Source organism: Marmota flaviventris, chromosome 11 (assembly GCF_047511675.1).
Source record: "Marmota flaviventris isolate mMarFla1 chromosome 11, mMarFla1.hap1, whole genome shotgun sequence".
Classification (NCBI taxonomy): Eukaryota; Metazoa; Chordata; class Mammalia; order Rodentia; family Sciuridae; genus Marmota; species Marmota flaviventris.
Window position 1 is genome coordinate 20,479,748 of NC_092508.1, and position 21,244 is coordinate 20,500,991.

Below are 21,244 nucleotides of genomic sequence, written 5' to 3' on the forward strand. Positions count from 1 at the left end.
CCCCATCCCTGAATCCAGAGGCTATGACTGTTCTATGAGCTGTGACCCTGTCCCACACTGGTTTTCACCCATGATCTGAAAGGGAAAACTGGGAGACTCTGGTGAACAAAGATGAACTTTGGGTTCCTTCCATCTATCCCAGTTGGAAACAGTCAGTCTGACCAGAAGCTAGGGGATAGGGAGGAGGACCTCTCAGACCTTCAAACTCAACCCCTCCCAGCTCCAGAAGCAAGGAAGATAGAATTTTTTTGAACGAGAAAATAAAATTGCCAAGATGACAGAAGCCACAGCCACTTGGAGCAGCTTAGAAACTTGGAGCCAACAGACTGGGGTCTATTCACACACTAGAGTCACTCAAATTCTACTTAGCATGCTTTTTCCTGACAGGGAGCTGGAGCATTTCAGGAATAGTATGCTTCCTTAAGAGGTGTGAAAAAAACTGGGCCAAGTTTGCAGCAGACTCTGGCATGGTATCTCCTGCCCACAGTGACCTGGGACTCACTCTTTGGAGCTTCGTACCTGGAGGAGGTTTAGGTCTGAATCTTTTCCTATTTCATTGTTGTCCCACTGCACCACCCTAGGAAAGGCTAGTACTGTCTTTGGCCTTTAGATTTTTCAGTCAAGATTAAGTATAATGACGCCGATATAAAAAAGAAAGGAAAATTCCATATAAGGGAAGCGTTAGAAAACAATGTCCAGGTTTTACTGCAATCTCTTTAAAAAGCAAGCAGAGGAAGCCTGGGACCGGGGCACACACCTGTAATCCCAGTAACCCAGGAGGCTGGGGCAGGAGGATCACAAGTTCAAGGCCAGCCTCAACAATTTCACAAGGCTCTAAGCAACTTAATAAGGCCCTGTCTCAGGATAAAAAATTAAAAGGGCTGAGGGTGTAGCTCAGTGGTAAAGTGCCCCTAGGTTCAATCCCAGGTACAAAATTTTTTAAAAAGGAAGAAAGAGAGAAGGAAGGGAGGGAGAGAGGGAGGGAGGAAAGGAAAAGGAAGAGAAGATAAAAGAAAAAGAAAAAAAGTAAGCAGAGGAAACTATAGGGCAAAAATATTTTCTTTTTCTCCTGCTTCCCTCTCACTGCTAAACTTTTGCAGATCATGGTAGCTTCCTGGCCTGCTCTCCCTTCCCCTCCCATTCTGTAGGCATCACAAAGACCCCAGTTCTCAGTTGGCTCCATGAACACTTAAGGTCGCAACTCTACCTGCAAGGGGGAGAGGGAGAGAAGCATGATGGCTGTCCTGTTCTTCCCTGTCCCCCGAGGTAGAAACACAGGCATGTGAGAAAGAGGCTCAGGGAGGGGCAAGTCCTAAGGAAGACTTGGGGCAGGTAGGTGAATGAAGAGCTCAAGTACCTGTTTTGTTCTTGCCCCTCCTGAAATGCCAGGGCAGGTAGCGGCACCTGCAGACTCCTTTCCCTGCAGTCATTACCTGTTTATATCATCCAGCTCCCAGGCAACTGACAACACACAGGCTTCAGACTTGTGACCTTCATTTATTAGGCAGTTAAGTGAGGTGCTTGGTAAGGCAACAGACTGCCGAGTCCCCTCAATCTACAAGGTGTGCAGCAACCCTGACTTGCTCCTTAGGGTGTGAAGAGATTCCATTAAGTAGGTAAGCACATGAGGACCAGCCAGTAACGATGCTACAGTGAGCACTGTCTGGGTGCTACACAGGGATCTGAGCACTTTCCATTAGGCACTACCCCATTTATCCTCTTGAGAACCTGAGAAGGCAGCAAGTATCTTCAGAGCCACTTTAACCTGTGAAAACTTGCCTGAGGTCATACACATAATAAAGGGCAGAGTGAGCATTCAGTCCACAGTCCCCACTAACCATGCTGGACTGCCTCATACAATTCAGGTGCAATGTGTGGCCCACAGCATGTATTTCAAGGCATGAGCTAGCAAGAGAGACAGCCATAATAGATGAAGTGCTACTAAAACAATATAGTTGCAGGAGACAGGACGGGAGGCTCAGAGAGGGCAAAGTGCCCAAAGTCCCCCAGCGAGCTAATTGGAGAACCAGGATTCGAACCCAGCAGTCAAAGCCTGTAGACAGGGTTTGGCACACAGTGGGTACTCAATAAATTTTAGCTATTGGCACTTATTTTTATCTTTGTATACATAAAAGTCTTAAAGTGATATATGAGACAGAAGGTTTGCTGAAGAATATCTGGTCCAGCACTTCACAAAATGAGTCTTAGCCAAACTTGCTTCCAGAGACGAAGAGCAGGTCTTTATGGAATCAATCTCTGGAGTGAAGTTGGCACGGGGATTCTTAACAAGTCTCCCAAGTGATTTTTATGCATGCTAAACTCCGAGAACCAGTGAATCAAGGCTTAGATGGCTTAAATCCACAGTCACCAGCCAGAGGGTGGCAGAGCTGGGATTGGCACCCAGGAAATATCTTGTTTTTTCTTCTGTGTAAAAGCCAGCCATCCATAGAGGTAGGTCTAAGTGCCTCGAGCAGTGATCTGGACCATTGTGAAGTGTAACACATCATCTCATCTCCTGTGTACCTGCCACATCTGCCATGTCCCTGAGTGATACATTAATTATGGTGAATAAATTAAATTTTGAACAATTTCATCACAACCTCTTCAAAGAATAGCATGACGGTTTTTCACAACTAAACTAAGGCTGGGCATCCGTCTGCCTGTGTGTAGGGACCATGGAAGACCTACTGGGGGAGCGATTGAGTATTCACCCCTAACTTGCCACATGACTGTGTCCTGCCTTGGCCTGATTTCTAAGACAGAAAGAGAACACGGTGACCTGGCATCCCTGAAATTTCAGTCTAGTGGCCTGGAACCTTGGAAACAGGCCCAGCCTACTGTATGCAAATAGCCCAGTTCTGGCCACTCAAGGTTTATCTAAATTATATTTTTCGGTTGAGCCAGGCAGAATGCTGAAGGAAGACCAACCTTTAATTTTAGCTCTTTGGAGACGACAAAGATGGTAATGATGAGTTATACAGAAAGAAAACTGACAGTACATTGCATTTTTAAGTGGTTAAAAATACAGATATGATTATGAATATACACATTAAATATGACCTTCTTTCTTCCCGCCAGCCCTCATATAATATGCTTTGTTTACTATGCAGATCATGTTTGACTTCATAGAATTGGATGTTATTTAAATTCAATTATTGTGAGGTTAAGTTCTTCTCTCAGTATCAGTTGAGTAAATTTAGAGGCAGTTATAAGGAATAGGTACATTTGTCTTATACCAGTTGAATTACAGGGAGAGAAGCACCAGAGGAATAAAATAATTACCCTGAAAATGAAAATCCCCATTTGGAGGGGTGGTTTGGGTCTGTTTGTTTTCTTTGGCTCATTTTTTATTCCTTTTTTTTTTTTTGAGATGATGAGTAGGTAAGCTGATGATATTTCCACAAAGATGGAGGGATATTATGTGTGTGTATGTGTGTGTGTGTGTGCGTGCGTGCGTGCACACACTTGTTTGTGAAAGTAAGCTGCTGGTATGAGACTAGAACTAGAAATAATTATGTGGTTAATTGGATTCAGTTTAGATAACTACAGCTCATTAAGGCCTTAAATCTTTTTTGGTCTTCTTAGTAATAGAGTACTTTCTTTTTTAAATCAAATTATCTCTCAACAATTTCTTACTTCCTTCTGCCAGCATTGAGACACTGTTAATCCCTTGAAGCCAAAATTTGTCCTTGGCACCATTGAGAGAGGAAGCAAGAAGACCAGGTATGGCCTGGCTGGGAAGGAAGTGTGAATGCCAAGGATGGGTGATGGTAAAAGACTGGTTGGAAAGGACTCCTGCAAGAAAACAGAGAGCTGCCCAAATGCTATTTGACAAATATGCACAGAATTCAGATTGGCTTGTCTGTGAGCAATAATGGATTCTCTGGTCACTTGGGATCTTTGGAGGTCATCTTGCCAACCAGCCTGCCTGTACCAGATAAGGGGGAAATTCTCATATCATCCTATAGAAAAGTAGAAATCACAACACTCCCCCCACCCCCAATCTCTCCTTCACAATCTTTGCTGACAAGAAGTTCTCCATGATAGGTCATTTTTTTAAAAAATCCTGATACCAGGATACACTAATTCCACAACACCCCCCACCCTAGGCCTGGAGAATAAAGAAATCATTGCCTGCTGCCCTAAGGCAGAAGGCACTGGACTCTTCTAGAGTTTCCTAGCTTCTTCCTTCTATTCACCAACCCCACTTGAGTTTCTCCTTTGTCTCCTCCCTCCCCAAACCTCTATCAATCCAGATCACAGCTACACAAATAGTTGATCAATGTCATGGATGCGTTTGGTTGTGCCCATAAAATTGGAAGAGTCTGTTTTTGAGAAGCCTTACTGTTAGCTGGTCTCTTAAATACGGAGAGTCCAAGAAGTGATAGAACCATTATCAACTACCTATCATTATAGACTACCTAGGATGGACATTGGAAATTTCCTACCTTCTTTGATATCCCTTTTTTTTTTTCTTTTCCTCAATTCCAATGAACTTTTTCTACTCCTATGCCTATTCCTCCCCACCCCAATACACATAGGTTCCAGCTCTATCCTGTAGGGAAGTTCTGATTTCAAAGCTTTTGATCCTGTGGGCCTTCATAGTAGAACATCTACTAGACAAGTGGGTCTTTCCTTGGTTATATAGATTCCATCTCAGAGCAATCTTTACTTCGCTTACAAAAATCTCTGTTTATTAACTTTATCTTAAATGTCTTAATAACTTTGTCCTTCTGAGAGTGGGACCATGAAGGAGTGAAGAGAAAGGAAAACCCCATCCTGTCCTTCTCTGCACACAGACATCAATTAATGGCCAATGAGCACTACCTAGAAATAGAATCAGAGAAGGGGAATGAAGGAAAGAACAACTGGGTTTCTAAAAGGGGAAATAGCAAGACCATCTCTTATATCAGAATAGGAAAAGTAAGGATCTGATGGACAGGCTGCTATGGATGAGACAAGAGACAAAACGCATGTGACACCATCATGGGCAGAGATGATTTGGGTAAATCAGAGGCAGCCTGGTGAAACCAAACTGGTTTGGGAGCCCTACTCTTTCATTTGTTTGAACAAGGAACAACCTCACCATGTGGGTATCTTTCTCTGTAATGGGGACAATTGTTGTTAGTCTTGTGGGTTTATTGAGGTAGCAGGTGGTATAAAACCTATGGAAGTGTTCTGTAGATCTATGAAATGTTCTTAGCATTAGGATTATTACTAGCCAGAGGGTGTTACAGAAAGAAGGAAGAAAGAAAGAAAAGTGATCAACATTGAAAGGAGGTGAGAAGGTAGGCTTAGAAGAGGGAGATCTGTCAAGCCCTATTGAACCCCTTAGATATCAGCCAGTATTTCCTGGGCACTTACTGTGTGCCAGGCATGGATCTAATTATAGTCTCTTACTACCCTCTTCTCTTGGTTTCACAGATGAGTCATTTTATTTTAATGAAACCCTCTCTACACTCTCCCAGGTAACTATTTTCTATCAACCTCAGACCTCTAATATCTCTTCCCTAACTTTGCTCTCAGCCCTGAGACTTTTCTGCATATTTTATCTAGAAAACAGAAGAAATAATAAATAAAACTTGCTGAATTCAGATTAATTCTTGGTTCTCATCCAACTTGACCCATGCACAACATTTGTAAGGCTGACAACTCCCTCTTTTCTTGAAATACTTTGCCTTCTTCCTTGGCTTTTGGAGCACCACGTTCCCTTCTTATCTCGCTGACCTTCCTTTCTCTGTCTTTTCTGCTGGTTCTCCACATCTCCTGACCTCTGAACACTGGCATCCCACCAGGATCAGCTCCAGGACCCCTTCCTTTTTTTTTACCTAAACTCACAGCTTTTATTACCTCATCCAGGCTTGTGGATTTAAACACCATCTCTATGCCAATAACTCTCAAGTTTCTATTTTGACCTCTCAGCTCCACTCCAGAAAAATATGCACTAGTGCTTATGTGACATCTCCACTTGGAGAGTGAATAGACCTTTCAAAGTTGACACTTCCAAAACTGAGCTCCCAATCTCTCCTTCAAAACCTATTCCTCCTTCAGTTTTCTCATTTCACCAAAAGGTAACTCTCCATCTTTCCCAATGCTCAGATCAAAATTAGTATCATCTTTGACTTTTCTGCTTTGCTTACATCTACTCCATTAGCACATCTTGACATCTAATTCTTCAAAATATATCCAGAAACTGACCATTTTTCAGCATTTCCACTGCTACCATACTGGTCTGAAACATGACCATCACTTACCTGGATTATTGCAACAGTCTCCTGTGTCTGTGTTTTCCTGTATGTCTCTCCAGTCTGTTCCCAATAGAGCAGCCAATGCAATCCTGTCAAACACGGTCAGACTGTACCATTTGAAGGAGGTGAGAAGGTGGGCTTAGAGACAAGGAAATCTTCTATAACACTCTCTGCTTTTACATTCATAATTTCTCATCTTAATAAATGCCAAGTCCTTAAGATGGTCCACAGGCCTTTTCTGATCTGTACCCACTTTTCTGATCCCTGTTATGACCTCATCCCCTATTCCCTTTCTTCTCACTCACTCTACTGTAGATACTCAAGCATCTTTGTTCCTAGAACATTCCAGGCATGATTCTGCCTCAGAGAATTTGCATGTGATATTCCCTCTGTCCAGAATTCTTGGCCCATAGATATCTGCATGGTTTTCTCCCTTGCCTTTCTCAGGTCTTTACATAAATATCGCCTTTTGGCCAAGTCTTCCATAACATCCTGTTTAGCATTTCAATGTACCTCCTCCCTTGGGGTCCACTTTCCTTTTCTCTGTTTATTTTTCATAGCACATGACAGCATCTTGAGTACTTATGGTTTACTTGTTATATCATTTATTGTCTATTTCTTCAAGAGAATTTCATCAATTCCATTCATTGCTCTGTGCCTAGCACCTAAAACAGAACCTGGAACATAGTGGATAAATATTGAATGAATAAAGGAATATTGAACAGGGCCCAGAGATTTAAGTTTGCCCACGTCACATAGATTGTAAAAATCCTAGGTATTCCTAAGTCTGTCCAGGAATAGTGCTAAGATCTTAACCACCATAGTAGACTCAATAAGGGAATGTGACCCTAAACTGCACCACAAGGCTGGTGTTTCTGTAGTCTCCTTTGTTCTGATCTCCCAGAACTGCAAACTTCAGCATGGTATGCTGTCTTTGCTCCACTAGGCTGTATTTCTTTCTTTCTGCTCAGGGGCGGGGTTGCCTGGAAGGGGAAGTCTTTAATTTACCTGCCACTGCCATGGCAACTAAGTAACCTAAGGACTCCAGAAGTGAGTATTGCAGATTGAATCAGGCCAAAAAAATAAAAATAAAGCAAGTCCCAAATAAACAAAGAAATCTGTGAATGGAGAAGCAAGTGGAGTCTTGTACCTGCGGCTTGCTGTGTCATTAACAGAGAAAAGAATCTATCCCATTCTCTCCTTCCTCCCACTGGATCAGGCACAGCCAAGGCAAGCAAGGGCTAGAGGATCACCTTGTCCTGACTCCTCCTCCTAGCATGACCTCAATCCAAGAGAGGTCTGCACTGTTCTGTTCAGCATCCCCAAAGAAGGGTCCCCAAATGCTCAGTATCCCAAGGAAACAGAAGACAGCCTTGGGCTACAAGTTAGGAGAACTCTATTCTGATCTCTTATCCTTGAAGGGCAATTCACCTAGAAAGTTCTTTAATCTTTACCATTCTCTCTTGCTCATTTGCCCCTTTTCTTAAGGCACTTGCTCCCTCCTTATGGATTTTACCTTAGAGTGATAGTAGGAAAATAAAATAGAGTTGTAGTAGAGAAAACTATAAGATTATAATCTAAATGTAAATTAAAATTGTAACATTTTTAACAAGAGGACTTACTTGTGCCAGGCTGCGTCAAGTTCTTGGCATGCTTGATCTCATGTAATCCATCTTTGGAGGAGGCAAGAATTATTTGCCCCAGAAAGATAAAGAAATAGAGCTTCAGAGAGGTTAAGAAGCTTGCCTAAGTTTGTACAGTTGATAATTAGTAAGAAGGCATTCAAAACCAAATTATCTCTTTCCCACAACCATGCTAGCCACTCCTCACATTGTGCCCCTTAGGGGGCAGGGGACTAGGGAGGATCCCATTTTTCTTGTCTTGGTTATTCCCAGGTAATCTTCCTACCCAAAGCTCTGAGAAGGGCATTGAGGAAGTGTCTGGTGTCCTTTGCATTTAATGAACCCTCTTCAGCCTCAGAATTTGCTGAGCTTTGCAGACAAGATCATGGTAGTCCCCCCAGCCCAACAGCCAGAGCTTGGGAGCTGGACCAGACGGGCATGTCCTTTCCTAAACCCTGGTGCCTATGCAGTGAGTAAACATACCTTTCACATGCATCTCTGATGGGCTCAGTTTGATGGATTATGTAAGAGCAGCCCAAATCCCAGAGGATTTGAAAATGATAAAGTGCCAAGCTGGGTGAAGATGCAGAAGGAGAGACAGGTCTGGAGTGGCAGTTGTGGGAGGTTTGGCTGAGTGGCCTGATCTGGACCAGGAATTGGGTGGATCTGGAAAAGAAACACAGGGAAGAGATCCATGGCACAGGTGCAGGTGGGGCAGCAGGAATAGGGACAGAGATATGGTGAAGCTCAGATGCTGAAGTCAGAAGGGCCTGGCTGCCATTCTGTCCACACATCAGCTAGCTCTGCGACTTGACTTGAGATTTTTTAAGCTTGGCTTTTAATGGAGTTTACTGTAGAAACATCTGCATTAAGTCTACCTTGACTCCACGGGGCTGCCAGGCATTTCCTCTTCCATTATTCTGGAAGACATACATCTGACCACCAGACCAGGCCCTTTAGAGCCCTACGTGGTAAAAAGATTATATATCCCAAATATACATAAAAACATACTAAACAAAAAGTATAAAACTTGTATGAATGCCAAGGTTAAAGTATATTCTTTCCTTCACTCCCTGTATACATCCAAAATCCTGGATCACATTTTTCATTAAATCTAAACTTCTTTTTCTAACAGTTTTGGCATTCTTGCTTTTTTAATATCTGATGAGATCAAGCATGTTTAGGGTGGTCTGACCACAGATGCTTTTTAATATCTGTAGTGCCAGAAGCAAGTCCCCATTTTGCCTTCTGGATTGTCTAGCCCAAGGGAAAGTTGTGGGTGGGAGAATGAACAAATCACTTCAGTGGAAGCAGCGCAGCCCTGGGCTCTTGGGCCTTTAGCCAGACAGTGGGCCAGGCCAGGTCGTGCTTCCTCCTTCTTCAGGTAGGTATCTGATGTTCCTCAGCCAGAGCCAAGATGGGGAGCCCAGGTTGGGTTTTCAGTTGTGCCCAGCCAGCAGGCCTTCCTGGCTTTTCCTACTTGGTAAGCAATGAGCGTAGACTTCACTGTCACTTGGCACCATTGCCAGGGACCGGAAGTAATGTCTTTTACCTGATCGGCAATTTGACATGGCTGTTTAACAACCCGATTAATCAAACCCAGCTCATCTTGTTAGAATTAATGAGCCTAGGAAATGTGGCCATGAATAACGAGGGCTTTCGCCCCTCCTCCAGCACCTCCCTCCACTACCTCCCTCGTATTTCATTCTCAGAGCCATAGAACAGCCACTCCATACCAAGGACTGTTAGGCCCCAGTAGGGATCAAGACTGGCCAGCTATGATCGTATCTCCTGCCTTTCCTCCCCAAGACACTATAGTTGTCCACTGGGATCTAGAGGTTGCCTCTTGGTCATCAGACAGATATGTATATGTTCAGCTGTCAAAGTTGTACTGAGGGTCTCACTGTACCAGGCATTGCACTAGATGCGAGGAATGCAGACATGAATAAAATATTGTCCCTGTGAGGGAGTCACAGTGTAGTGACCTAGACACAAATGAGGGAGTGTCATGACAGGGGGTATGGGAAGGGCCTAAAGCCACAGCAAAAGGAAGCCTGTCAATATTGGAGGAGCAGAGTGTGGAACTAGGGAGAGTTCCATGGAGCTGAACACCTAAACATTTCTGCCATCAAATTCATTCATTATACATGTATATAGGGAGTGACAAGGCACTGAAAAAGGTGTAAGATGAACATGGTTCCCTGCCAGGTTTCTGTTCTCGCGACTAAAAGGCTCAGGGGTCACTCTAGTTAAACTGGGCTAACTGGGCTGCACGAAATAACCACACAAGAGACACAAATACCTTTATCTTTGGGGTTGCTGTGACGGCTCCTCTGACCTTAAGGGTCCGCAGAAAGAGAGAGAGCGAGAGCACGTGCTGACCCCTTTTATTGAGGAGAAGCTATTCAAATGAGGCAAGGGGTCAGGTTTCAGGGGGCTGAGTCTATCTTCATGATGTCCACTGTCAGCAGGTTGACTGACACCTGGGTAGGCCACACCCAAGGGCACAGTAAGAGGAGGGGACACACACAAGGCACTTCCATGGAAGATTCTATCCTAAACAGGGCGAGGGGTTATATTACAAAGGAACAGGTGAGCATAGCTTCACCCATGGGGCTGTAGCAAGACACACCCATTTCTGTGACTGAGTGCCTCAGCACCCAGCTGGGGAGTGTAACTCAGTCACCCGTAAGGTTGGCCTCCCACAGTTCCCATTCTCACAAAGTGGGAAATGCAGAAAACCTGAGAAGACACTGATTTATTTTTTCATTTACTCAAACCACAAAAAGCTGTTGAGGACCTTCTGGTGTAGAGCTTGGTACCAGGGGAAACAAGTACAAAGATGTACACATTACTCCTTCCTCCCTGAGTTATTTAGTGCATAGAGAGGCATATGCAGACACATGTAGTTATGTGCTAAGTACTCTAACAGGGATATGCCAAAGTCACTTAAAGATATGCACTTAAAGATCAAAGTACTGGCTATGGTTGTAGCTCAGTGGTAGAGCCCTTGCCTAGCATTTGTGAAGTACTGAGTTCCTTCCTCAGCATCACATAAAAAAAAGATATAAAAAATACAATAGCATTTAAAAATAAAAGATTGAAATACTAACTCAACTTAGAGAGGTCAGGAATGACTCCCCATAAGGGGTAGCATTAGAATCATCTTGATGACAGAGTAGCAGTTTGACAGGTAGACCATGTAGAAAAGGACTTTTTTAGCTCTCATCCAGGCCAAGGATAGGGTTTTGAGTGACAGGAGTTGGAAAGGAAAGATGATTCCAGAAATTTTGGAAGGAAATGGCTGGTTCTACAGTCTGCAGCAAAGAACATGATTAAATATGCAAATGGAAATCTAAAACTTAGAGACCAGGAGATCCTGGACTTACTTGTTCATTACTGGGAACAAGAAGTAGTTGCATGAATGGTGAAATTTCCACATTTGAAGGGATGTGGCTCAAGTGGCCATATCTCAAACACACCAGCTGGGGTTTAGGGATAGGGTTGTACACAGCTTCTCAGAGATCCTTTGATAGGAGTGAGGCATTTATTTTAGCTGGATCTAAAATAAATAAACTGGGGGTGGAGGCATAAAGACCAAAGGAGGAGGAGGCCGTGAGCAAGGTTGGGGAGTTGATAGCCCCAACTGCTAAAGTTTCTGGAAAGGTAAATGGAGGAGCTAGGAGGATGGGGATTTAGTGATCAAACATGGTGGACCCTGAGCTAGGAGGGAGAAAGAGAACAGACAAAGGTAAGCCAGATCAAAAGAAGGAGGGGAGAGAAAAGGAGCAGTGAAGCTCACGGAGACCCTTTAAGGTCACCACATCAGGTGGTGTAGAGACACAGGCTTCAGTCATGGCCATCTGAGGTATCACAGGGAGCTCTGAAGAATGAGCCCAACTCTCCGGCCCACTCATAAGGGTTCCAAATCCGGACACGATCTAGCTTGGCTAGGTCCTTTGCATCCCTGTTTCTTGTGCCCTCCGGCTGGGCTTTTGCCATTTTTGCCAAGACTGACTGGAGTGATTCAGCCTTCAGCAAGGGCACTGGCTCAACCTCTGAGGTTCCCAGGGTTCCCAGGATGCAGGCCTAACCTATATTTTTCTTACTTGAGAGACTTCATTGAAGAACCTAGATTTCTATGCATTGGCCTCAGGAGAATGCCAATGCTCAACACAAGACTCTACATTCAGGCAAAATGACCCTCACAACACGTTTTAAAAACCTGCATTCCTTGTTAACATTAGACTATTGAGAGGTTTTACATAAAGATTCCCTGAAGGAATGAGGGTGCAATTCAGTGGTAGAGTTCCTTCCTAGTATACATGAGGCCCTGGGTTCAATATCCTACACACACACACACACACACACACACACACACACACACGATTCCCACCAGTCTGCACATCTACAGCTGGCTGGAGTTGATGATAGTTGTCCTTCAAACTTAGACCTGAGCCCTCCAATTCACACCAGCTGTCTTCCCTCACTTCTGTTGCCTTTCTGGCCTGGAGGGCATTTGAGTTCAAGACCCTGGACTAGGCTTTGAAAGGGAAATTCAAGGAGCCTGACACCCCTTTTGGACTGCAGAGGCTTCCACAGAAACTAACCCACTCATGTTCGTAGCAACCTAGGACTTGGGCAGTACAAGAAATTCTTACCAATTGGGGACAGGGTCTAGAACTGGCAGTGGAGCTGACTGAAGTTGCTTGGCCTCCATGGTGGGGATGCTGGTGCTTGGGCCTCCTCTGTGGAGTCTAGTTACTCCAGATAAAGCCTGTGGTCTGGTCGTGGTGGCCTGGTCTGACCTACCTGGGTGGCTCAAACCAGTGTTCCAGGTCCATCCACCCATCTCTCCCCCAGACTCGGGCTCAGGCCTGACCACCCTCTGCCTCTCTCCCTGCAGGGGGAGCTGTTGAGCCCGTGCCGCTGCGATGGCTCAGTCAAGTGCACGCACCAGCCGTGCCTCATCAAATGGATCAGCGAGCGGGGCTGCTGGAGCTGTGAGCTGTGCTACTACAAGTACCACGTCATTGCCATAAGCACAAAGAACCCTCTACAGGTGAGCCTGGGGCCTGGGGCGGAGTGGGGAGGGCACTGGAACCTGGGGCCTCCACCCTGGCTGCTTCCTGGAGCAGCTTGGAGCTCAGGGGAGGCCTGCCAGCAGGAGGTAATGAAAAATTTAAAAATTTTTTTTCTCTTAAGCATCAGCAATAAGAGGAAGGGACGGGGCAAGAGGGAAATAGATGTAGAAGAAAAGGAGCCAGGAGAATCTGATGGGAGAGAGAGAATAAGACAGACAGTGGGTGAATTGAAGAGTGAATGGTGAGCTAAGTCCAGTGGTGCACACCTGTAATCCCAGCCTCTTGGGAAGCTGAGGCTGGAGGAGCCAGCCTCAGCAACTCACTGAGGTCCTAAGCAACTTATAGAGACCCTGTCTCAAAATAAAACATAGAAAGGGCTGGGGATGTGGTTCAGTGTTAAGTGATCCTGGGTTCAAAAAAAAAGTGAATAGGGAAAGAAAGGAAGAAGGAAGTCAAGAAGGAAAGAGATAGGAAGAAAGAGAGAAATAAAAAAGGGAGGGAGGGGAAACAAGGAAGGAAGTGAAGAAAGGCTAAAAGGCAGAAGAGAGCAAGACATGGGGAAAAGACAGGGTGGGAAGGGCAAGAAGGGCCGAGTTGAGTCCAGGGCTGGAAAAGAAGAAATAGCAGCAAGAAAACTCAGCAGCCCTTTTCAAACTTTAATGTAACTGGAATTTTGTCAAAATGCCAACTAAGATTCAGTGGGTCTGAGGCAGGGCCTGAGAATCTGCATTTCTTACAAGTTATTGGGTGATGCTGTCGCAGCTGGCTCAAATCACACTTCCTGTGACAAGGAACAAAGAGAAAAATGGAGAGGAGAGGAGACAAGAGAGGGAGGCAGAGAAGAGAGGGGAATAAGGAAGGAAGAAAGAGAAAGGGACAGAGTAGGAAAAGGCCACCGGGAGATGAGAGGGTAGGCAGGGCCAGAACTGGGTCACACCTGCCAAATGGATTCCAGCAGAACTCAGGGCCCCCCTGCCCATTGCCTCCCCTCCTGCCCTGCCCTGATGCGTTCATCTTCTCCCGAGGAGGTAGCAGGCCCTGCGCCTCCCTTGCCAATCCCCCCAATCAAGCAACTCTCCCTGCAGGGTGCACACACACATAGAGAGCTCTTTTGCTTCTGGAAATACCTCCACATATGCAGGATCAGCCAATTAAGCTGCCACATAATCAATTAGCCAGCATGACAGTGAGGATGGGGACTTTGGTCTCCAGGCACAGATTCCTCCTCCTCCTCTCTGAGGGGGCAGAGGGAGAGAGCCCTGGGAGCTGGGTTTCAGCAGTGATGGGTGGGGTGGGTCCTTTGCATGAGGCATAGTTTGAACCCCTGAAATGTCCAGGGCTTTTTATTTTAAACCCTGTAGAATTGTCCATGAGGTACTCCCAGGAATGAGTGAGAAAGTAACAGACAGACAGACAGACAGACACACACACACACACACACAGAGAGAGAGAGAGAGAGAGAATATCATATGTGCGTGAAGCAGGGGGGTAGGTGTCTTTCCAGAATCTCCTCCCTTTCCTTCTTTCTAAGAGAACCCCACTGTGGTGGGGTGTTTCTGGAAGGTGGCATTAAAAGTCTCAGGCACCTCAGCTCTTAATGGTGAGCCACAGGGTCAGAATGAGAGGTGCCCCTCCCTGCCACTGCTCCCATCTTCAGCCATTTGCTTCAAAATCTTGAAGTGTCTTAAAATAGCAGTGTCACGAGACAGCTGATTCCACGTCCTCTGGGTGCTGGCGGAGGTCTGAGTGCATTAACCACCCCTTCCTTTGCAGCTGACTCAAACCTCAAGAAAGGTCAGATCCCAAATTCATCAGCCCAGCACAAAGTACCCACCTCTTGGCTCCACCCCTAGCTCATATAATGAAAAGCCATTCAGGAATAGCCTTTTCCTAAGGGTGAAAAAGAACAGCTTATTCTCATCATGTAAGTCAGATAAGCAAGTGGAAGCGTTGGCAGTAATGGCCTATTAATCCATTCTTAAGTTACTACCCTGCCTTCAGTTGTGAGTTTCTGGACCCCGATGACCCCTCTGGTTCTGCTGGTTCTTAGCATTGGTGTGTGCTCAGTAAATGCTGTTTCCCTTTCGCAGAAGAAGTACTTGGACTAGAAGTTGTGTTGTGTGGTTGTGGCCCAAACTGTCCCACTTATGTGACCTGGTCTTCTCTGGCCTATCCACATATGAGACCGCTGCCTCCTCAGCCTCAGTGGACAACCTCTGCACCCACAAACTGGCAGGATCATCTGTAGAACAGGATGGGGCTGGCAGCTCTGATCACAAGCAAGCAGAGCAAAGGGTCTGCTCTCTGAGGGTCATGTTCCTTCTAGGTCTCTTGGGTCTCTCAGCTCCTGATTCGTGCCACATGCAAAGCTATAGGAAATAGCACCACTATTCACCATGCAGCAGTACCTCAGTGACTGTCTCTCTGAAAGCAATGTTTCCAGCCAGAATAACCATAGGAAAGGAGTCACAGCATACCTTGTGGGTCTCAAGTCTCCATGGCTGCTACACCTAAACTGCAATTATAGCAGACCTCCCTTTTCCATGATTTTCCTTTCTGTGGTTTCAGTTAACCATGGCCAACTGCAGTCCAAAAATTTTAAATGGAAAATTCCAGAAATAAATAATTCATAAGTTTTAAATTGCATCCCATTCTGAGTAGCATGATGAAATCTCATGCTGTCCTGCTCCATCCTGCCTGGGACATGAATCATCCCTTTGTCCAGAGTATTTACACTGAATATGTTACCTACCTGTTAGTTACTTAGTAACTGCCTCAGTCATCAGAACAACTGTTGTGATATCACACATAGTGCTTATATATAGAATTCAGTACCTGCTGAGGTTTCAGATATCCACTGGAGGTCTTGGATTGTACTCCCCTTGGATAAGGGGGGACTATAGTTTATTAATAAACATGTAGTTAGTGCTTATTAGGTGCTAGTCAGTGTTCTAAATATTCATATATATTGCCTAATTCAATCCTGAAAACAACGCAGTGAAGTGGGTACTGTTATTCCCAATTTACAGATGAGACAATGGAGGCACAGAGGGATTTGATGGTCTTCCCAAGTTTGCATAGTAATTAAGTAGTAGAGCAGGGTTGCTATCTGAAGATACTCCTGGGCTCAGGCTCTTAACCTGTCCCCAGAGTGCCCATGCACCCTGAGGACTACAACTGTCTTAACAGGCTTATCTGTTTTTGCTGAAACAATACACTGGCTTGACAGTTTTTTCATTTAACCCTCACGATACTCTAGAAAGCAAGAAGGACCAATTATTTCTATTTTTATAGAAAGAAAATTGATAGTCTTCATGACTTATTGGCTTCTCACTCACACTCAGCAAGTCTGAACAGAGCTCAACTAGAATCAGGTCTTCTGACCCCTGCTCCACGCCCCTATCTGTTATATATACTGTCTTCCTGCTCTAGCCCTTGGTCTCTCATTCACTTGTGCAGCAGGGCAGGAATGGAGATGGAGAAGACTCATGATATCAGGGTCAGAATCTTTGGACAGAGGTTTCAAAGTTGCAGGTGTCTGGTGAAGCAGAGCCCGTACCACTGACACCCTCTCCCCCTCCCAGCCTTCCTTTGAGATTTCAGAGCTCTCTCCTTAGAGTGGCTTCCCCCACGTCTCTGTGGGGTGTCACATGGAAGGCATAGGAGGAGAGTTCTTATCCATAGCACCCCAATCTGTTCCTTCATCATGCTTCACACTGAGGTCAGGAGCCCTGTTAGGCTGACTTAGGGGTGGTAGAAGAGGTCAGGGATGAGGAGGACTTTTTTGCCTCTATATTTGGGGCTCTTGAAGTCTAGAGGAATAGAACAAGTTGAGGTTTACTGATGCCTCAATGGTAAACAGGAAATGCTCACTCAGGAGCTCTCCCTCTAGGCAGTGGGGCAGACCCTGGGGAAAGCATTTGTTGTTCACAAGAGAAGTCTATGTGATAGGGCCATCTTCTGGAAATCTCCTTTGTTTTGTGTAACCCTAGGCTGGGAGATGCAATGGAAAGTTTAAAGGCCCAATTCCCTGTAATGGGATGCTATCTCTATCATTAAAGGTCAAGGCCAATGTCCTACATTTGGACTAGCAAGTGCAATGTTTCCCAATGGTTACGATTTCTCAGGAGGCCACTGGCCAGTGCCTGTTCCAGGTCGTTGAAGGCAAGGTGAGGGCTCCCTGTTCGTAGGAGCTGGGCCTGTCCTCTTGCTCAGATGGCAATGCTTCCTGGGGGTATTCCCAGTAGGGCACTATGCATACTCCTCCAATCAGGAGATCTCCTTGCCTCCACCTTCCCAAGTCTGATCCTGTCAGCTATACCTAAAAACCATTCACGCATTACATGTACTCTTAGGCAAAGTCCTAGATCTGTACGCATTTTACAAAACTCTGCATGGTCTTCCCTTTCGCCATTGTCTCACCTCAGTCTCTTGCTTCCTCCCCTCCATTCACTCTGATCTCCATCCAGGTTTTCATATGTATTGTGCTTTCTTCTGAACAGGGCCTTTGCACATGCTCTTTCCTCTGCTTGGGATACTCTTTCTTCCTCTATTTGCCTAGTAAACTCCTACTCAGTTCAAACATCATCCTACGGGAAGCCAAATGCCCTATCACAGACTTTCCCAATACCATGTACTTCCTTTTTTACCCGAGATGAATCATAGTTGTAAATTCACAGGGCTGTCTATGCTTCCTAGACTGTGAGCTTCATTGGGGTGGGGTGGGGTGTGACCTTGTTTTTGCCTAATGCTTTATCTCTGGCACCTAGAACAGTGGCCAGACACATGGAAGTTACTTAACACATAGTTGTTGAGTGACAACATAAATAAATAACCCCAAAACTGAAATCCAACTCTTGGCTTATTTAAGCAAGTACTGCCTGGACCTGCTGTGGAATCATAAAATTCCAAAGCTGAAACTCACCCACACCCTTCAATTCATCCATTAGTACTGCTATAAGTACAGTACTTTTTCTGTAAAAGAAAAAGAAATATCAGTATTAATATACATTCAGTAAATTATAAACTATTTTTCTTATTTCTCCCCCATATCCTGTTTTCTCCTTACCTATTGAATTGGTAATCTCTAGTGTGTATATTAAATGGCATGCAGGGTGGTGTTGTAGAAACAAAACAGGCAGGAGAGAGACCTGTGACCTTTCAAAACCTATTTGTGGGAAAATAAACTGTGTTGCTCTGAAAAGAAGATTCTGAAGCCCTGAATCACCACCCACACTTAGTCTATTTTCTTTTTATCCTTCCCATTTCTCTGTCTGTTTAATAATCAAATATATAAGGATCTTCTTCTTAGCTATGCCTGCTCAGAACTCTCTCCTTACAAAATTTGTGATCATTTCATGGGATGTGGTTTTCCTCTGCATCAAAAGTACAATGTAAAATTGCAAAAATATTCATTGTAGTACAAGTTGAGAAGCTCTAATTTAAATCCAATATCAGAAGTGAGCTGTTAGAGCAGGTGGAAGAAGGATGAAAATGGGTAAGGGCATCCAAGCAACAGCTAACCTGCCACTCTCTCCTTCCCAGTGGCAGGCTATCTCTCTGACAGTCATCGAGAAAGTTCAGATTGCGGCCGCCATCTTGGGTTCCCTCTTCCTCATCGCCAGTATCTCTTGGCTCATCTGGTCGACCTTCAGTCCCTCAGCAAAATGGCAGCGCCAAGACCTCCTCTTCCAGATCTGCTACGGGATGTATGGCTTCATGGACGTGGTGTGCATAGGTGGGTCCGTGGGCTTGTCTTCAAGGGAGGTGGGGAGCCATGTGCTGATGAGGTGGCCAGAACCCTCAGGATCTCATCCCCTGGAAGCCAAAGCAGAAATGGCTCCAAGTTCAAGACCTATGAGCTCAGGAGAGGCCATAGCTGAGATAGGAGAGGGAGGAAGCAGGACAGGGAAGAAAGATCAAAACATACGCAAGTAAATCTGCCTTGCCCAGCTGAAGACAAGGATAAGGAGGCTTGCAGGTAAGATTTGAGAGGTCAGTTGGTCAGTCCATCTGCCTCAGGCAGGCTGTGGAAAACCTCTTCTCTGTTATATGCCCCTTGGCTGTCCTGCCATGACAAGGGATGTCTATACAATTCCATTCTCTTCCCAGCAAAATGCTCAGAAATAGCTGTCATGGTATTTGCCTCACTCCTCCCCCAGTTTTATATAATCCTACTCCAATGCCCTAAATTTCTCCAGTCCAGTGGTTTTCAAACTGTGTGTAGTGCTGGGGTTTCATACACAGCTCCAGAAACCATCTTTGAAAGTAGGAAATAAAATGCTACACAGACAGGTTCTGAATCCTCACCACTGCTTCACCCTGAGTTTTTGTACTTTTATCTATTTACATATATTTCTGTTTCAGGAAAGATTTTGTTTAAAAAGCTTTGGTGTTTTGGAAGAATTTGGAATCCATTGCTTTACTTCTTGCTTCTTCTCTTACCCTGTCATGTTCCTTTTCTCTTCTACCATGACTAGTGGAGGGCTGGGTCCTTTTTGTCCCAATAGATAATTATGGCTGTCAACCTCAAAGGATTGGTCCAAGCAACTGAGGAGGTAGAGAAGGGCCCTGGCTTTTCTGAGTGAAATGAAGCATGAGTAATCCCTGGCTATACCTCCCAACCTGGAATGCTTGGTATCCCCTATGCAATAGGAGTGGGAGCATTAGCATTCCATGATTGTCTTCTCTGGGCACTAGTGTGTGTATTATATTAAATATACTCTGCTTCTCTGTTTGGCAGGAAAACATCTATTAGTTAGAATTTGGCTAGGATAATGTTGATGTGAGTTTCTTTGGGGTTCTTTAATATTAGGAATCAGAAAGACCAAAAGACTGGCATACTGATAGCAACAGCTGCAGACCAGTGATGCTAGAACTTGTGAATTTATCTAAGCCATCTTTCTGCCTCTCTATGCTAACGAAATCAATATATCAACCCCAAGTTCAAGAGCCTTGTAATTATGGCCCCTATGCAGTGAGAGAAACAGACAGCCCAGGTGTGAAGGACTGTGGAAAAGAAAAGACTATGAATAGGGAGGAATTTGACATTGATGCATTCAAATCTACTTTCCCATCCCATAAAACTCTCTCCCTACTCCTGCTGAGGTCTGGGTTGTTAATGCCAAAATCCAGGTGTCTCCATATGGAGGATTATGGCAGCTCTGGCATGGAGGTGAGAACAGTAGAGGGGCTTCTTGTGGGGGCTCCTCCAGCTGCCCTTCATTCTCTTTCAGGTAGACATTAGGTCTGTTCCTGAGGTGTGCTTCTATGATTTTCCTGTCATGTAGTGTATTAGTTTTCTCCTTCAGGTAGACATTAGGTCTGTTCCTGAGGTGTGCTTCTGTGATTTTCCTGTCACGTAGTGTATTAGTTAGGTTTGGCTGCAGTAACAAAAAAATTCCCTCAAATCACAGTTTCTTCAACAAACATTTCCCATTCATGGGTTTGTGAGATAGTTAAGACTCTGCTGGTGGATTGGTGTTGTAGCTCAGTGGTAGAGCACTCACCAGCACATATGAGGCACTGGATTTGATCCTCAGCACCATATAAAAATAAATAGATAGATAGATAGATAGATAGAGGTATTGTGTCCATCTATAATGAGAGAGAGAGAGAGAGAGAGAGAGAGAGAGAGAGAGAGAGAGAGAAAGAGAAGAGAGAGGAGAGAGAGAAAGAGAGAGAGAGAGAGTGTGTGATTGACTCACTTAAAAAAAATTAAAAAGAGAGAGACTCTGCTGAGCTTGGCTTGGTTTAGCTGCTGGCTGTGCATTGCTTTCAGGCCCACTCCCAGTGTCTACTCATGCTGGGACCTGGGCTAAAGGAGCTGAGACTACTAAGATTAAGATGTGCTCTTCTAGCCAAGTGCAGAAGTACAAGAGGATTGGTGGAAATTTTCTCAAAGCTTCTGTTTATAACTAGAATACTGTCCCTTCTGCAGACAGCTCAATGGCCAATGCAGCCACCAAAATACCCAATGTCAATAGGGTTGTAGGGCAGAGAAGTATGCTTCTCCTCACCCAGGGACAGTGTGGCTGAGAGAGATGAGCATAAATACTGTCTACTGCTTATAGTGCTACAGATTACAGGTCTGCTCTGAACATAGAAGAGACTATGCAGTCAACCAGAACAACTCTCTTGTTTTGCAACTGAGAGACATGGGGTTCAGAGAAGTGAAGTAATCAGTTCAAGGTACTTGGCTGAGCTTAGAAGCAAGGTTGACTCGTAGTCCAGTTTTCTTTCCATTGGCCCTCTTACATCAGGTATCAGGAGTCTCAAGGCTTCCTTTATG

The 21,244-nt window shown here is 44.9% G+C and overlaps 1 protein-coding gene across 1 annotated transcript in view; it reads left to right on the top strand.

Moving 5' to 3' along the window:
- Marchf4 (membrane associated ring-CH-type finger 4) overlaps nt 1-21,244 on the top strand; it is a 98,285-nt gene that overhangs the window by 60,966 nt on the left and 16,075 nt on the right. The window contains exons 2-3 of the mRNA XM_027942019.2: nt 12,777-12,932; nt 18,499-18,691. Coding sequence (XP_027797820.2) covers nt 12,777-12,932; nt 18,499-18,691 — 349 coding nt within the window. The remainder of the gene's footprint in view (nt 1-12,776; nt 12,933-18,498; nt 18,692-21,244) is intronic.